This window comes from Ictidomys tridecemlineatus, chromosome X (genome assembly GCF_052094955.1).
Source record: "Ictidomys tridecemlineatus isolate mIctTri1 chromosome X, mIctTri1.hap1, whole genome shotgun sequence".
Taxonomy (NCBI): Eukaryota; Metazoa; Chordata; class Mammalia; order Rodentia; family Sciuridae; genus Ictidomys; species Ictidomys tridecemlineatus.
The window spans coordinates 115,662,032-115,679,916 of NC_135493.1; the positions used below are offsets into that span (position 1 = coordinate 115,662,032).

The 17,885-nt window shown below is 39.2% G+C and overlaps 1 protein-coding gene across 1 annotated transcript in view; it reads right to left on the reverse strand.

Moving 5' to 3' along the window:
- Positions 1-1,688: 1,688 nt before the first annotated feature.
- The window catches only part of Grpr (gastrin releasing peptide receptor), a 39,397-nt gene continuing 23,200 nt past the window's right edge, over positions 1,689-17,885 (reverse strand). Inside the window, exons 2-3 of the mRNA XM_005316001.4 lie at positions 11,440-11,791; positions 1,689-9,523 (exon numbers count right to left, since the gene is read on the reverse strand). Coding sequence (XP_005316058.1) covers positions 9,134-9,523; positions 11,440-11,791 — 742 coding nt within the window. The 3' untranslated portion in view covers positions 1,689-9,133. The remainder of the gene's footprint in view (positions 9,524-11,439; positions 11,792-17,885) is intronic.

Consider the following 17,885-nt stretch of genomic DNA (forward strand, 5'->3'; position numbering starts at 1 on the left):
TAACCATAAATTCTTACAAATTTAATGGTTAGGAGGAATTATCCTAATATCCCTAAGTTTTGGGATCTGGTCTATGAAAGGGGTCACAAAAATCTCCCCTTCAGGGTAACTTGGGTTCCTCTTATTCCAATATTTCCTGCCTGCATTTCTTTTGCAGTTAACAGGTAGTTTGCTGAAGAATGTAACAAATCCTGTCCACTTATGCCAAGTATGGTTGCAGGTAAATTGTGTTTTGGAAAAGAAAGCATGTGGGGGTCAGCACAGTGGGCCCATTTTATAGAATTATTCCCTTAACATGTTCCCACCACTCGCACATGCCTGTCCTCTAACAGCTTTACTCAATTTGCAGTCCCACCAGCAATGTATGAGTGTACCGTTTTCCCCACATCCTCATCAGCATTTAGTGTTACTTGTATTTTTCATGACTGCCATTCTAACCAAATGAGATGAACCCTCAGTGTTGTTTTGATCTGCATCTCCCTGAGTACTAAAGATGTTGAAACTTTTTTTGGAGGAGTGGGGGGGGGGCATGCTGGAAATTGAACCCATGGCCCTGTGCATGCAAGGCAAGCACTCTACCAACTGAGCTATATCCCTAGCTCCCTGAACATTTTTTTTGATATATTTGTTGTCCATGTGCATTTCTTCTCTTGAAAAATGTCTCTTTGATTTATTTTATCATTTATTGATTGAGGTTTTTTTTTTTTTTTTAGTTCTCTATGTATCTGTTCCTCTTTCTTTATAATAATTAGTTGGCTAGATGGAAAGAAATAAATGTAGACTCCAGGTAGGCAGTAGGCTAACCATTTGGAACATTCAGCTAGACTTCCTTACTTTAAGTCACAATTTTTAAGAGCTTCCCTGCTCTCTAATACCTAGGATAATCTCATAAAGCAAGATCTCAAGATTTAGTATTCAAGTCCTAGGGAGAACAATCTGGAATAACTGTCAAATCATAAAGTCATATTCTCTTTGTTTCTGCTATTCTATTTTTAGGGATTTTTTTCTACAGCAATACTTGATTGTGCATGAAATTATGTATGTTTTGTTTGTGACATGGTTGGTGATAGCAAAATATTGGAAACAACCAAACATTCATTAAAGGGATCTGGGTAAGTAAATTAGAGTACTCTATGTAAGTGTAAGAAAGAACAAGGAAGCTTTATGTGCCCATATGGGAATATCTTTAAGATATGTTGTGTAGTGACATTAACCAGATTCAAAACAATGAATATGTGCCAATTCTGTAAAATGGTGATAGAAAGCAGGAAAACACATATTTGTATTTACTTGCTTATATGTTAAAAAGTATCCTAGTATACAAATGAAGGAACTCATAACAGTATAACAGTGGTCACCAGTTTGGGCCGGGGGGCAGGGTGCTGAGAACTGTGAAGGCAAGGAACAGTGATGTTCATTAACTTCCCCATGCTTTTAGTTTTGAACCATGAGACTAGCTTACTTATTCAAAAGGTAAATGCATATGTTAAAAATGTAACAAAACAAAAAACTCCTGATTCTGGGGAATCACCTGGGTGGCTTATTTTTAAATGAAGAGTTAGGCCACAACCCCTCTTGTTCCAAGTCAATAGAAGATTGGAGAACTGCATTTAACAAGTAGCCTGTTTGATGCTAATGTCGATGGTCAGGGGACCAAGGAACTGAAGGACACACAGCCACAGTCTGCATTCATGCAACGGCTACTTTTTATTGAACATTGGATACATGCATCTGTGCATTTCACAAATTAGACTTTATTACATTAAGGAATAGTTCAATTTATTATCATCTATGACTTGAACATTCAGCTTACTACACTGGATTTGATTCAGTGTCATACAGTTCATACACGATGTGATAGATGCTTTGGAAACACTTCTTGAAAAATAAAAATTCAATCAAAGAGCACACTTTATACAGAGAGTTGTACATGGCCACACAGTTAAGTTTGCACATTTACAAGGATCTGAATCATTCATAGAACTATTGTGAATTTCTTATAAATAATTCATTTGTCCAAGGAGTCTAGGCAAAGCCAAACCATGACATTATTTAAACTAAGTACCACACCTGGAACTTGTTCTGAGTTATTTAACAGAGTACATTTTTCAAGGCAATAAATATTTATAGTTAATAGTAACAAGTACAATTATAATTTACAAAATGTGTCTAATATTTAAAACAAAACACAAAATGACACTAAAGAAGTTTGTGCCATATATTTTTACAACTTGCTGAATTGACTGCTTCAACATATTGTATCACCCAAAACCCAGCCAACTTTAATGCAAGAAAGGTCATGTTCAAATCAATAGAGACCAGATTAGAAAAAAAAATAATTTCTTTAAAGAAAATCAGTTTTATCTTCCTAATGCTGTATTATCATTGACAATAGGTAAAATTCAAGCAAAGTGATGAAAAATTTGGATTCACAACAGGCCCAAGTTATATAATGTATTTTAGATACTGAAATCCTGAGTTATGCAACATTTTCAAACTTGTCTGGGAATTAATGAGGTTTTGAATGCATGAGGTTTTATTGTCCATTAAAATGATTCTTTTAAAAGACCATAAAATTATTAGAGTCCTTTAATGTCATTATATGACTCTGGGAGTGAATTTTAAATTTGAGGAAAAATCTTATCTTCTGGAAAGGTGCAAACCCTCAGAGAGGGCAGAAACATGGTGATATCTGGGTTTGTGACCACTCAGATTTCCTAATTCCATACCCAAGTTCCTTACCTGACCCAGTAGTCCAGGAAGTATTTTTCTAGTAGAGGCTATTCGTGTAGCTTGGGTCCCCAGACTCCAAGAACACATCTGCTGGCATATTTTAGTCTTGTAGGAAGGAAGAGATGCAGAGGGTGGTTCTACCTTTTCCTGATACTTTTTCTCCAATTAACTCTGATTCAAAGATGAATGATATCTGGGTTGGCTATTCTCACTAGGACCTTCACCTAAGGTTATTTTCTTTTCCATCAGTCACAGAACCAAGTGGGAAATTCTTCCCAGGACTTCTGCTTGCAACTGAATTGTGTCTCTGGGTGGAGATGAGGGTGCAAACATCTAAACTAACCTATGTGTTTCAATGTACTTTGTGTGTATTCTTTGACTCTATCCCTAGCGCAGGCCTCTGGACAAGATCTAGAAAAGGGACCAGAGCTTTCTATTTGGTACTGTGAACTGAATATGTCACACAGGCTGGACTGGGGAATTAATGCTGAGCAGTAGTATAGATGAGGATTTGAGAGATTTAGGTCCATGTCTGTATTCTGTCATTCTACTATTCCATGTGACGTTAGGATGGTTAGGTAATATCCTTGAGCCACAGCACTGAACTTGGCCCATTGTCAGTGCTTGCTCAAGTTAAGTCCCTTCTTTCCCAGCACTTCCAGAACCACAGGACTTCAATTCTGCTTTTGGACGATTGTACGTATTCATAGCCTGTGTTTTTGCTCCCAAGGATTCCACCCTTCTGTGTCTTTGTTTTTTGTTTTTTCAGTACTGGGATGGAACCCAGGGCCTCATGCATGCTATATCTTCAACCTCTGGTCATTCCATGTCACTATTTTTTTGTAACATGAAATGTTGTTCCTACTAGTATGCCTCTCCTGAGACAGTCAACAATGACCCTGTTTATTCCCTTGTGCCAAGTTAAAGAGACTCACTTTGGGGGCAACAAGAACACCCTATAAATCAGCGAATCAATGATTAGCACTGTTCTTCCATATTACAGAACAGGTCATGACAAGGAAACATGTTTAGTTCACATCGAAACAAAATGAAATCAGATTAAATCGAACCTGATGAAATTGTGTCTTCGTAGGCCAAATATGATCTAATGTTGACAATTTCAGGTATTAACCTCATAGTTCCACAGGCCTTTTAATCTAATGGTCACTAGTAAGTGAATTTAATATTTATAAATTCCAAAGTAAATGATGTAAAGCAGCTCTTTGGCCAGCAGGGAAGCCTTGGATTAGATGAGGTAATGAGTGCCAAAGTGTTTTATAGACTACGTAATAAACACTAGGTAAATGCCAAGTATTCTTTTGAATTAGTCCTAAACATGTAGTATTCTAACCCTAAGATTCTTACCTAATATATTCACTATATGCACAACACTGAAACTTTTTAAAAAAATTATATATATTCCACAGAATGCATTCCTTTTCTGCACCCCTCCCCACCCATACTGAGTGGAACCCAGGGCCTCACACAGGCTAGGTGAGTGCTCTATCACTGAGCTACATCCCCAGCCCTCACTGAATGTGTTTCTTTCTTTCTTTTTTTAAATTTATTTTTTAGTTGTAGATGGACACAATACCTTTATTTTATTTATTTATTTTTATGTGGTGCTGAGGATCGAACCCAGGGCCTCGCACATGCTAGGCAAGTGCTCTACCCCTGAGCCACTGAACGTGTTTCTAATATGAGGTTTCACAAGAAAAAGTTTGCTCTTAGCGCGCTATTCATGTTGATTCCTCTGGGTATATTCAGATGGAGTTAATGTGCTCCTCTCTCACCTGGCAAGGGGTATCTTTGAAGACCAAAATTTATAATAAGGGATTGCACTATATTAAAGTTGCTATGTATTTGTGTTGGGGGAAGAGGTGGAGCGACCATCCAGATACAGAATACGGAAGAGCATGTCAAGGCTTTGGTCTATTAAATAACACACACAGGACCTGGTCCTGCAAGACTGAAGGAATCCTTTCGTTTTTAGCTATTAATCTATTATGAAAATGTGGTCAAAAGTTAGACAAATGTGTGGGGCTGGGGATGTGGCTCAAGCGGTAATGTGCTCGCCTGGCATGCGCAGGGCGCTGGGTTCGATCCTCAGCACCACATAAAAATTAAATAAAGATGTTGTGTCCATTGAAAACTGAAAAAATAAATATATATATATATAAAAAAGTTAGACAAATGTGCAAGATGTGGTTCATTCCTTCCAGAAACCCCGGGCTAATTCCAGCCTACTCTCTAACAACAGCTTTCTCCTGGTGGGGATGTGAAGGATACAAATGGGCAGAAAGCTTGTGTCCTTCCCATTTTACCATGATACAAGTGGATATTATTCATTCGATTCTCATAGAGTCAGGTCCCAGGGTGATTGTTTCTATCTAGTGCCTGGGAACAGTGACTTAGCCACCTTTTACTTCACAGATGAGGATACCATTAACATGTCATCCCCAAAGCTAATCTTTATTACTAGAAGCTATGTGATATGTGAAGAGACTCTGAAATCAATAACCAACTGCTACACTTGGCATAAATGAGCACTTTATAACCCGAGTAGGCCCATGTCCTAGAGTCAAGTTCATTTATTTCTTTTCAATGTATATTTTCATAACAAGATGAGTGTGGATCATCTGCTGCAGCCTCTAATTTATTTACCTAAGGCATCACCATCTTCCAAGATGAAACCACATTGTTTTGTAGGGCAACAAGGGAGATGCAGGACTTGCTAATTCAGAAGGCCAGATTCAGTGGGGAAGCAAGAGCAGCCAGAAGAACAGGGAATCATAAAAGCATCGCTAGGGAGGGGCTTTGTCCATGCTAAGCAGGGACACTCATCTTGCCGGGGAATACTGCTCCCGATAGCAACTGTGCCTTCCCTATCCACAGCAGCCAACAGTGGGAAGATGGCTTTGTTTATTGCTTAATCTATCACTGTTGAACTGCTTGCCTCAGGGAGGCTCGATTAAAGATAGATTGAAAGGTAGTATCTGTCAATTGAATAAACACAGATGGTTTTCCACAGCAAAAATTGATTTTTTTCCTCTCACCAAAGACATAAGTGCTAAACGTGATTATCTTTGGAAGCCAGGCATGAAATGTCTCAGCTCCAGCCCCTGCCACACTTTGCCCTGGCAGAGAGGTGATATACATAGGTCTTAGAATTCTCTCATGTGATTTTAGGTTTTCAGGGGGAAATACAACCTTGATTTCCCTAGAGAGGCCCAATTAAGTCATTCCTACCAAGAAGGTCTGAGTTAACCCTTGAGCTAATTCACAAAATGGTTTTACCATTTCTTGGTCACTGGTTGGCAAAGATCTCCTCCAATGTTTTTATTTATTTAAGAGTCACAAGGAGGTAACAAGATTTGCCTAAAGACACATAGACCTCAATCTTCTCATTCTTTTTCCAGAAGCTTGGGAAGAGATGTCATGGTGTTAACTGAAGGAAACAAGGAGAAGAGTCCTGCTCCCAAAATGTCTCTGGAAGCAGGCAGATCAGAAATTCTCAAACTAGCACCCAGAATTCCAAATACTGGAATTCTATGCACCCAGAATACTATATATGTTAGCAACTAACTAGGCCTGAACTCATTCATATGCAAAGGTTTTGAAGGAAGCCAAGGACAAAATTTTGGAACAGTAGTTCAGTATAACAGATGTATGGGAGTCAAAGGGTGACTAGGAAGAGTATCCTTTGAATAATGAGAAGATTGAGCAATATGTTTTACATTTCTTTCAGCTCTAATTCCAAAACATTGGGCATTCATGCAAATGATTCCAAGGAGTCCCTTACACAGTAGAATGGCCTGTCTCCTTTGATACCACCAGTGTGCCCATGAGTATGAAATGGTGGTTGAAAGAATTCCAAAGAGTTATTGTTGCAAGAGATGCAGAAATAGGGCAGCTGTAACAAGTGAGCTACAGTTGGGCATGGTGGTGCTCACCTGTAATCCCAGTGACTCAGGAGACTGGGGCAGGAGTATTGCAAGTTTGAGGACAGCCTCATCAATTTAATGTGGCCCTAAGCAATTTAACAAGTCCCTGTATCAAAATTAAAAATTAAAAGGGTGGGGGAGCAGGGCTGTAGCTCAGCGGTAACGTGCCCCTGGGTTCAATTTCCAGTACCAAAAAAAAAAAAAGAACTATATAAATGCTTTCAACATAGAACTAGAAATGATGAAGAAACTCAGATAATTTTAGCAATGGAAGGATATAGCACTGTCTTCTCATTTTGGAGATGAAAAGAAAATGAATTTAGGGAAGAGAGTTTTTTGTTATTGTTCGTTACTGGGGACTGAACCCAAGGGTGCTTAACCACTGAGCCACATCCCCAGCACTTTTTTATTTTTTATTTAGAGACTAGGTTGGCTGAGTTGCTTAGGACCTCATTAAGTTGCTAAGGCTGGCTTTGAACTTGCCATCCTCCTGCCTCAGCCTCCCTAGTTGTTGGGATTCCAGATGTGTGCCACTGCACCTGCAAAGAAGGGAAATTGATAGCCAAAGTCATATAGCTAGAGGCAGAGTTGGGACAGCAAGACATCTTGCTTTTTTGTGCTACATTGTCTGTCTTGCTTTTCAAACTGTGCAGTGTAATTATGGGTTACCAAAAAAGGCGTGGTGTGTACAGTACATCAGGCCAGGTAGAAAGCAGCAGTGAAGAGGCTTCGCTCCAGCTAATACAATTGTAAACACAGGTCTTTACAACAGTCTTAGTCTTAACTCTTAAAGCTCCACAGAAAATGAGTGCTTTCCAGTATCAAGAGAAAAAATCTTTTCAAATGTGCCAGGTGGAAAAGATTGCTGACGGTTTCTATCTCACCTAGGGAGAGGAAACCTTAACTAAAATTGCCAATTGCCTTAGGGTGCAAGGGATACACATTAGGGCACATTTGCAGAATTTGGATTCATCTGAAATTGAGTTACATGGTTGCAATCTGTCAGAATTGGCCTGTCTTTGAGTCAAGAAACACTGGAATCAGGGTTTCAAAAGTAAGATAGTCCAATCATTTTTACAGTCAATTTTATGCACTTAGAAAAAAAAATCAGTCTAGTCTTTTTTTCTGCACATGGGCTATTTCATAAATACTCCTCTGAAGTGGAAACAAATCTGTACCGTACCTGTTTTTAAAATCTGTTCTTAAAGGTAAGCCCCCTACAACTTTCTTGTACATATTCAGACAGAAATACATGTTATTGAAATTGTATTAATTTGCCCCCACAAACTTGTAGGGGAAGCATATATTAAATATAAACATGTTTCTATTTCTACTCACATATAATCCCTTCTCTCTGATATTGGAAGCAGTGCTTCAATGTAACAGCTAAATCTAAGTGAATACATGTGGCTCAAAATCTATGTACTGGGCTGGAAGTGTGGCTCAGTGGTAGAGCATTTGTCTGGCATGCCCAAAGCCCTGGGTTCCATCCCAAGCAGTGCCAAAACAACAACAACAAAACAAACAAACAAAACCTGTACACCAAGAATAAATATCATCCTTTATGCATTTATAAATATTTTAAATATTTGAGGAATTGACAGCATGGTCAACTTTTTCCACAAGAGGATTTATCTTCTATGGTAGAATGGCACTATGAGAATTAAAGTTGGGTGATAGTCACAATGTGAGATATCACTCTATAGCCACACATTGATCTTTACGTATGTGAATGTGTTTGATTGTATTTTTGCTTTAAAATTATGTGTTAAGTATTCCTCCTATTCCTCGGTAACATTTTTTTTAAAATCAATATTTAGAGAGGTTTTTTTTTTCCTATTTCCATGCGTGGGTAGTTATTCAAATTGAGGTTTGTCTTATCTTAAACTGGCTTGCAGTGCTATAAATCTGGAGAGCATTGTTCATATATGAGGCTTTTCATAGGGTCTACTTTTCATGTTAGGGATGTAAATAAAAGTTCTTCAGTTTATGTATTACAGATATTCCTGGAAAAGGAATTGAGTCATATTTTAAAAGCATTAGCTTCTGCTTAAAGAAATGACAAGGTGAAGTTTCCCAAAATAGACAGTCAAGGCCTGATTTCCCTGTTTTATCCATCTAGGGGGCCAGATTGTTTCTGTGACTTAATTGGCCATGCCTATATATATCAAGTCTTGATGCTTCAAATAATAATTTCTTGTTTGTTTCCTTTTCTAAAAAGGGGAGGGGTTTGCTTTCCATGCAAAGATTCATTTACAAGATGAAATGGGAAAGCTAAGCCTTGGTTACTTACTTAGAAACACAACAGTGATCCATTTGGGCCCCTTCCCACCCACCTACACCAGTCAAGAGCCCTCTGGAGGGTACAGAGACAACTACAGATTCAAGGGCTGGGGCTTCTGGCTGGCCATAAAGTAAAGCCAGGAGTCCCTAGGGGGTCAAGGTCAAGGGTTACTCTAAACATACCCCTCATGACAGATGTTTCCATTGATCAGGCTGAAGGTGGCCACAGAGGGGTTGGTACTCTTGAAGGAGGTCATGCAGGTGGTACTTCTGCCAGTGCTATGGGACCGGCTCATCAGGCCAGGCCGGCAACAGAGGAGCTGGGTGTTGAACTGTTTCCTGAAAGTCTTGCTTAGCAGGTAGAGGGCAAAGGGGTTTACACAGGAGTTGGTGAAGGCCAAGAGGCGGGCACAGATACTGGTGACAAAGTGGAGCATGGAGGTATCCACTTCAGAGTAGTGGTAGGAACGGTACAGGTAGATGACATGATTGGGGAGCCAGCAGAAAGCGAAGAGGCCCACAAACACCAGCACCGTCTTGGCAAGCCGCTTCCGGGATTCCATCTAAGGAGAGAGTCACATGGAGAGTGACAGAGGGATCAGGGGCCAGTGTCAGAGGAAAGGAGATGAAGATTCAGACAGACACAGGCAGGGAAAAGCAATTAGCTCACAAAGCCACAGAAAAAGGGTTCAGTAGGAGAGGACAAGAGAATCCAAAAATCGAGACAAGAACAACAGAAACAATGAGAGGGGGGGAGGGAGAGAGGGAGGGAGGGAGAGAGAGAGAGAGAGAGAGAGAGAGAGAGAGAGAGAGAGAGAGAGAGAGAGAGATATTCAGCAACAGAGATGGACAACAGGAAGGAGAAAGCCACGAGGTAGAATAGAGTTAGAACATGCTGCTGAGAACAGATCTTTAAACAAAGTTGATTACATGCTTGAATGGATTGCACAATGAAATTCTAGTAAATGCTCTCTTTTTCCTCGGGAGAGCAGGGGTGCAGTTTATCAGCCATACGACTTTATGCCTTTCTTGGCTTTACAGTTAATAATTTCTTATTCCCTCCAATGCTCAAAAAAAGCAGCCAGTTTTGTTCTTCCTCACTGGCTAAGTCAAGATAACTGCCTATTATTATTTTTAATCTCAAGTTATTTCTAGGCTTTTCTATATAGGAAGGTAATTAGGCGAAGTGGGATGAACACCCCCTTTTGCTCCCAGCTCCCTGTCCTACCTCAGGGAGAAATTTGTTTCTCATTTAAGAATTTGGGGTACACTAGATATCACTGAGAAATTTTTCAAGTAGGGAGATAGTTTCATTGATGGCTGTCACTCTTCCCTGGTAACTGAGGCAAGAGAGAGAAAGGAGAGAGAGAGAGAGAGAGAGAGAGAGAAAGGAAAAAGGGAGAAAGAGAATTTTGAAGGGATTTGAAAGGTGAGATCTCCAAGTGAGAGTCAGATATTGGGGGGAGGTACAAGAGATTGAACCCAGGGTGCTTTACCACTGAACAACTTCCCCAGCCCTTCTTATTTTTTGTTTTGAGATGGGGTCCCCCTAAGTTGCTTAGGGCCTTGCCAAATTGCTAAGGCTGGCCTCAAACTTGCAATCCTCCTGCCTCAGACTCCCAAGTCCCTGGAATGACAGGCATGCACCACCACTTCTGGTCAGCTATTCATTTAAATTAAGTAGGGAATCTTTCTACTTTTCCATCATAAAATATCACATGATCTGCATCTGGGTTAGAATGCAAGAAGAACTGACAGAGACAAGAAAGTCAGAGCCCCTAGTGTCTACCATATGTACCTCAAAGATGAAATTTGGTGGTCATGAAGGATTAGGGGGGAATCTAACACATAAGGAGGACAGCCTACAAGCTAGGAACTCTAGGTCTTAGATGCTCCTTAACTTTACAATAATAGGGATTATTACCCTATATTAGATAAGAAAACCGAGGCTCAGAGGGTGTGAGTGAGCCATGAAATCTGGCTTTGAGCCAAACCAGTGAGCCTTTCTCAATCAAATTACATCTTTCTTTCTTTCTTTCTTTTTTTTTTTTGGTACCAGGATTGAACCCAGGGATGCTTAACCACTGAGCTATATCCCCTGCCCTTTCTATTCTTTATTTTGAGATAGAGTTGCTGAGGGTGGCTTTGAACTTGCAATCCTCCTGCCACAGCCTCCTGAACTGCTGTGATTACAGGTGTGCGCCCCCATCTTTTTTTGAACTGACCTCATTTTCCTGTTCCCTCTGCTTTGCCTCTACGCGGGAACCCTCTTCCTAGCCAAGCAAATGTGAATGAAGTTTAAAGAAGCACCTGACTGCAGAACACTCATCTCATTTTATTGCAAAACCAAGTAACATGGCAGCCTAAACACTGTACTTGTCAGTGGGGTCCAAAAACAAACAACAACCAAAAAAAAAAAAAAAAAAAAAGCAAGGGACCAAATCCTCAAGGAAGAAGTAGGTCTCTCCTAAGTACTCACCTGCTTCTTGACATGTATATTTCCTTCCACAGGCAAATTATAAGCACTCTGGATCAGGTTTCTGGCAATGAAATAATAGTAGACGGAGATGATCGACAGTGGGATGATGTAGAAAACCAGAAAGGAAGCCATGGAGTGGATTTTGGGGTGCAGATCATTAGAGTGCGGGTATGGGGCACAGCTAATGAAGGTCTGGTTGGTGCTTTCCTCATGGAAAGGATGGAGGTCAGAGAACACAGCCTCTGGGATGGCCAGCAGCATGGAGATGATCCAGATCAAGGCAGCTTTGATGCAGATCTTCAACAGGGCATGAGATGTCTGAATATCCATTGGCCGGACAATGGCTTTGTACCTGGAGCAAGAAAGAGGGAAAGTTCTGCAGAAGTTGCCTACTGTCATTACAGATGCCAGGGCTGGGACTGGGGTGCGGCAAGTCAGACACTGAAGTATAATATTGAAGGAGATGCTCACTTTCAGGTTCATGAAACTCCCGACTGAATTCACATGGCCCTGACCAGGAGTGGCTTCTTCAGTTTGACACCCCAAGCACACGTGGCTTGCCTCATCTTAGCTGGGCTGTGAAGGATGCCTTCCCTTTTTCCAGCAGTAACATTTGGCCCACATTCTTCCTCTTTCCTTCTCTCTTTTAGTTCAGAAGTTTTCCTTTTTAAAATCTTTCTTTAATTGGCACATAAAATTGCACGTTTATTGTGCATAACATGATATTTCAAAATATGTATACACTGTGGGATGGCTCCATCAAGCTAATTAGCATACACATCACATCACATATCTTTTGGTTTTATTAGTGCATTATAGTTATACATAATAGTTGGGTTCATTCTGATATAATCATACATGCATGGAATTTAATTCACTCCATTTCAATCCCTGGTGCCCCCTCTTTCTCTTCCCTCCTCCCTTCCCCAGCCTCCTTCCTCTATTCTACTGGTCGACCTTCCACTCATTTATTTATTTATTTTTAATTGGTGCTTTATAGATATTCATAAAGGCAGAATTCACTGGTGTATATGCATGCACATAGGGTAATATTATCAAATTCATTCTGCATTTCCTTCTCTTTCCCCTCCCTCCACCTAACACTTCCATCTCCATCTTCTACTCCACTGATCTTCCCTCTATGACATTCAACACTCCCCCATTTTTTCCCCTTACTTTGCTTTAGGTTCTGCATATGGACTTTTTTTTTTTTTCCAGCGCTGGGGATTGAATCTGGGGCCTTGCACATGCTAGGCAAGTACTGTACCACTGAGCCACATCCTTAGCCCTACATATGGTCTCTTAGTGATTTTTAAGAATATGATACATTGTTATTAACCAGAGTTACCATGTTGTAAAATTCACAGTCTCTCTTGCTTTTGAGAATACTTCACAGAAAAGCCGATGTTCCTTTCATTTTTCTCATTAAATCACAGAAATTAATAATGAAGCACATTACTGTTTAAAGAGACAAGGAGGTTGGTGTATCTTTGGCAAAAACTTCGTTTTGAGGATTCAAATAGAATTCAAGGAATCTTAGGTCATCGAGTATTTTAAATATGCCCCTTTTTATCTTTCAAAGGATGTGGAATTTCCACTGAAATTGTTTTACCCAGGAGGAGCCCTGTAATGGTCAAATTAATCTTTTCCTTGCCCCCATACTCTTTCAGTGTTATCTTCTCTTGAAGCATTTAGGTCTTTACTGGTTTGTGAGTCATTTATCACAGATCAAGTGCTCTGGGAAGCAGACACAGGCATGCAGTTAAGAGTACCAAAGGTTTATTGGGCAGTAATACATGTGAAATGAAAAGGGAGAAGGACAAAGGGGAATGAAGGGAAGGGGGGATGGGAATGGGAAAGACAGTAGAATGAATCAGATATAACTTTTCTATGTCCATATATGAATACATGACCAGCATAACTCCACATCATGTAGAACTAAGATTGGGAAGTTATACTCCATGTATGTATGATATGTCAAAATGCACTCTACTATAATGTATAACTAAAAAGAACAAATAAGAAATTAAAAAATAATAAAACAAAAAAGAAAAAGAAAAGGGGGAAGGAAGCAGAATTGGGCAGAGGTCGCTGTCAGACATAATGTGGATGTCACAAGGTCTACACCTGCAAGGATGACCAACCATCCAGTTTGCCTGGGAATTTTCCAGAGTGAGCACTGAAAGGCTTACATCCTAGGAAGATTCTCAGGCCTAGCAAACCAAGATGGCTGGTGGTCTTACACCCACCTAATAGGAAGCTTGGGAGCATAGATTGCCCAGTGGAGGAGTCTTGCCTTGGATGGAAATGGCCAGCCACTTGTCTTATCACTTTGCTTAGAGACTGGCTGGAGCCATCCAAGAATAGTGTGACTTCTTTCCTACCAGAGTCAGTCACTTGAGCAGAAGCCACCCAAGAGAGCATGACCACAGTTTGAAACCTTAAGTGGACCCTGAAAGAGCTGATAGCCTCCAACCCCCTGCCGCTGGGCACATCTCTTCTTCCAGAGGGTTAAGCAGCACGACTCCATGTCGAACACAACTCCACATCTGATGCCCAGCAAACTGGACCACCGTGTATCTTGTGTGCACTTGTCTGAGAACCCACAAGAGGCTGGGCCTCTGGTTGGTGAAGAATATATCTTTCTCCACCATGACATGCACTGGCATTGTGATATGCACACACTCCACAAATGATTCTTGGATGAAACATGAGCTGCCATAAGGTGGAAGTTGACATGAGTTGGGACCAACTAAATGTGAGGCTGTTCATGCTGAAAATACTGTGTTTGAACTGAGTTCTACTTATAATATTATTTTATATCATGTACTTCAGTGAGTCTACTTATTTCTATTCATTTCCATGTTGGTCAGACTCCATTGAGCTACCAGTCTTGGATGCGACCCGAATCCTCACTCACTTTCCACCTGCTGGGGAAAGGAGAGAGCTCTTAAGTGGCAAGTTTGAAAAACAAGAATCTGGTTTGTATATTGGGCTCAGGGAGGTCATCTACTGTCCCTGGCTAGGGGAATGGTATGTCTAATACAAGATACCAGAGTGTCAACAAGTTCTGTATTGCTGTGGACCTAAAACATACTCTGGATAATACCTTTATCAAATGTGGAAGCAATTATTCTGATTCCTTTATCTAGTTCTCTATTTTCAACTCAGGTAGGGAAGGCAGGGCTATGATTTACTACATGATCTTAAAACCCAACATTTCAGAATAATATCCCAGTCTTGCTTCAATGTGCTTGGCTGTACTTTCTTTATAATAATAATAATAATAATAATAAATAATCTTTATTATATATATATTTATTATATATCTTTATTATATTTATCTTTGTTTTATATCTTTATTTTATATCTTTATAAATGTATATATCTTTATTTTGTTTATTATTTTTAAAGATTTTTTAAAAGATGGACATAATATCTTTACTTGATTTATTTTATTTATATTTATGTGATGCAGAGGACCGAATCCAGTGCCTCACATGTGGGACGCAAGTGCTCTACCCTGAGCTATAACCCCAGGCCTTGTTTATTTATTTGTATGCCGTGCTGAGGATGGAGCTTAGTACCTCACACATGCGAGGCAAGTGCTCTACCACTGAGCTACAACTCCAGACCCCTGGCTTTACTTTCATTTAAAATAATTAGTAAAATCACATACAATTTTCAAAGATAAGTTCTATTTTGATCTAGTTTCTTTTCTATTCATTAATCATTTCAAACATTTTTATTCCTAACTTATAGTGTAGGCCAGGCAGGGAATTGATTTTTTTTAAATTAGAATAAATGACCATCTTTACTTATTTATTTATTTTTTAATATTTTTTTTAGTTGTAGTTGGACACAATACCTTTGTTTTATTTATTTATTTGTTTGTTTGTTTTTTATGTGTTGCTGAGGATTGAACCCAGTGCCTCTCAAGTGTTAGGCATATGCTGTACTGCTGAGCCCCAGCCCCAGCCTCAGCCCCAGCCCCGTAGAATAGGTGACCATCTTTAGCCAAAGATATGTATAAAAAGGCATCAGTAATATGTTTGTTAAAGATAAAATGATAACTATGACTTCTATCTGCATCTTCTGGAAGATGTCAGTCATAAGTACCAGTAAGTCTCTGGTAAAGGTGACTCACTTATGCATGAGTAAACCAGAATCAACTGGTAATCCCATGTTCCTAAGTTCAAAATGCCTTGGGAACTATTGAGCTACCATTTCAAATTCATGACTTTTAAAACATAAAAGATAATACAAAAACATTTCCTTTATAGTTTTGCCAGAAAACAATTTGAATCTAAATCTAAGTAAGCCTCTAGTGATCATGACAGCCATGTTTGAACTGGTTTTCAGGAAATGTGGGAATAGAGGAACCTGTTAAATGATGCTTTGAGGATAAAATCAGCAAATTCTAAATTGGAAAATTCTGTAAAAATGATGATCCCACTATTTTCAGTAAATGCATGTCATAGGAAAACTGGGAGAATAGTTACAGACTGAGATATGTTAGACTTATCAACCCAATTCAACATGTGAACCCCATTGGAGTTTTCATTCAAACCAAATAACTATTGAAAGATATTTTTGAGACTATTGAAAAAAATCAAACATAGATGTAGTATTGGTGCTATCAAGGAATTATTTTAGTGTATTGAGTGAGATAAGGATATTGTAACTGTGTTATATAAGAGGCCTTGTTTATTAAAGACATGCAAAAATGTGCAATTAAAAATAAATTTTATTAAAAATTAAAAATAGAATGTAGAAATACATTGCAAGGACTTTTCTGTTATGGAATATTCATAACATATTAAAGAATCAAAAGAAATCTTTTTTAACAAGTCCTTGTTTTGTGCCAAGCAGATAATGACATCTACATTATTTCATTTATATTCCGGACAACCCCAACAGGTATGCATTATTAGCCTCATCCTGTGATGGGAAATTGAAGCTCAGAGTTGAGGAGGTGGTAGAGTCGACATTTAATTTGAGATCAATGCTTTTCAGGTTACCACAGCTCTTTCAGAAGAAAGTTTGGGTAAATCTTTTCCAGACACAGAGAAACAGACCAGACACATCTCAAACATGCAGAACATACTAAATGTTCCCTGAATCTCTAATAGTCCTATAGAGCATGGAACACATCTATTTCCTCTTCTGCCTTAGATTGTTCTGCCCAGAGCTCCCAATACAGGGAGTCAGGAGTCTCTGCTGGGTTGTTTCTGTTTAAGAGTGATGTCTGTTTGAACTGGAGGAAGTGCATACCCAACCAGCTAATGAATGGCCTGGCCATCTACTAAAGAGTTCCTCTTTCTTATAAGCATTTAACTCCCTCCCCTCCCCCCCAAAAAGAGGTAGAATGTAGTTAGTCAATGTTTGATGCTGAAAAGATTTTGATGTCAAGGAAAGTTTTCATGGCAGCCATGTTTGAACCACATGGAAGATGAATAAACAGAGTAGATGGATTGGGAGAAAGATAAGCAATGAGGCAGACATAAGAGGGAGGCTTATTATGTCAAAATGAACCCCACTGTTATATGTAACTATAATGCACTAATTACCAGATTTATTTCTAGGATCTTTCCATATATATCATCCCCAACATCTTGTCCCTTGAAAGAATGATTTGTCAACTTTCTGCTGCACTAAAAAGATACATAAGTTCTTAAATGTCCATCACTCGGCTACCTCCCTGTTTTCCTCATGCTCAATTCCAGAGACTCCATTCATCTGAGTCAAATCCTCCCAAATTTCAGCTTAAGTAACATCTTGATGAAGCTTTCGTTGACCAATCTAGGCCTCAAACATCCCCATTCTTTCTCCCAATCTGTCTGAGTTTTATGAGAGGATTTTCAACTCTTCGCATTTTATACTTACAATAAACTATAAACTATCTTGAATTCAACTGTTAGCTTTCTCTGGGTATATCTTTTCTACTTTCCTCCTAACTTTTCTGAGGTCAGAAGCTTCTATCTGCTTCTCTTTCTTTCTTTATGTAGTGTTAAAAATGCCTCAAGCTCCTTGTTCTGCATACCATTTATTTTAAAGTAGGGTCTCAGCAAATAGTTGCTAATTAATTGATCATGAATACATGACTTGCAGATGTTTCTCTTGTTTCCAACTTGTCACAAATGAGAGAGAGAGATAAGATTTACTTTTACATATTTAGTAAGAATCATTCTTCCATAGACTGACACATTCACTCCTCTGATAATATGGGACGCAAGACAATTTTTTCCCACTTCTGAAAACATCTGTGCATCATTTTTCTTATGCAAACATTTGAAAGGTCAAACAAGGTTCTACATAACAAGATTAATGTGTCAAAGAGATTCCTGGCAAGAAGAAGTAGCTGGCTGCTACACTCAGGGTTGGAAACCTTTGCCCACAGAAAAGTATGTCTTTTATTTCAATGTGGGCAGTCTGTTTATTTTTTA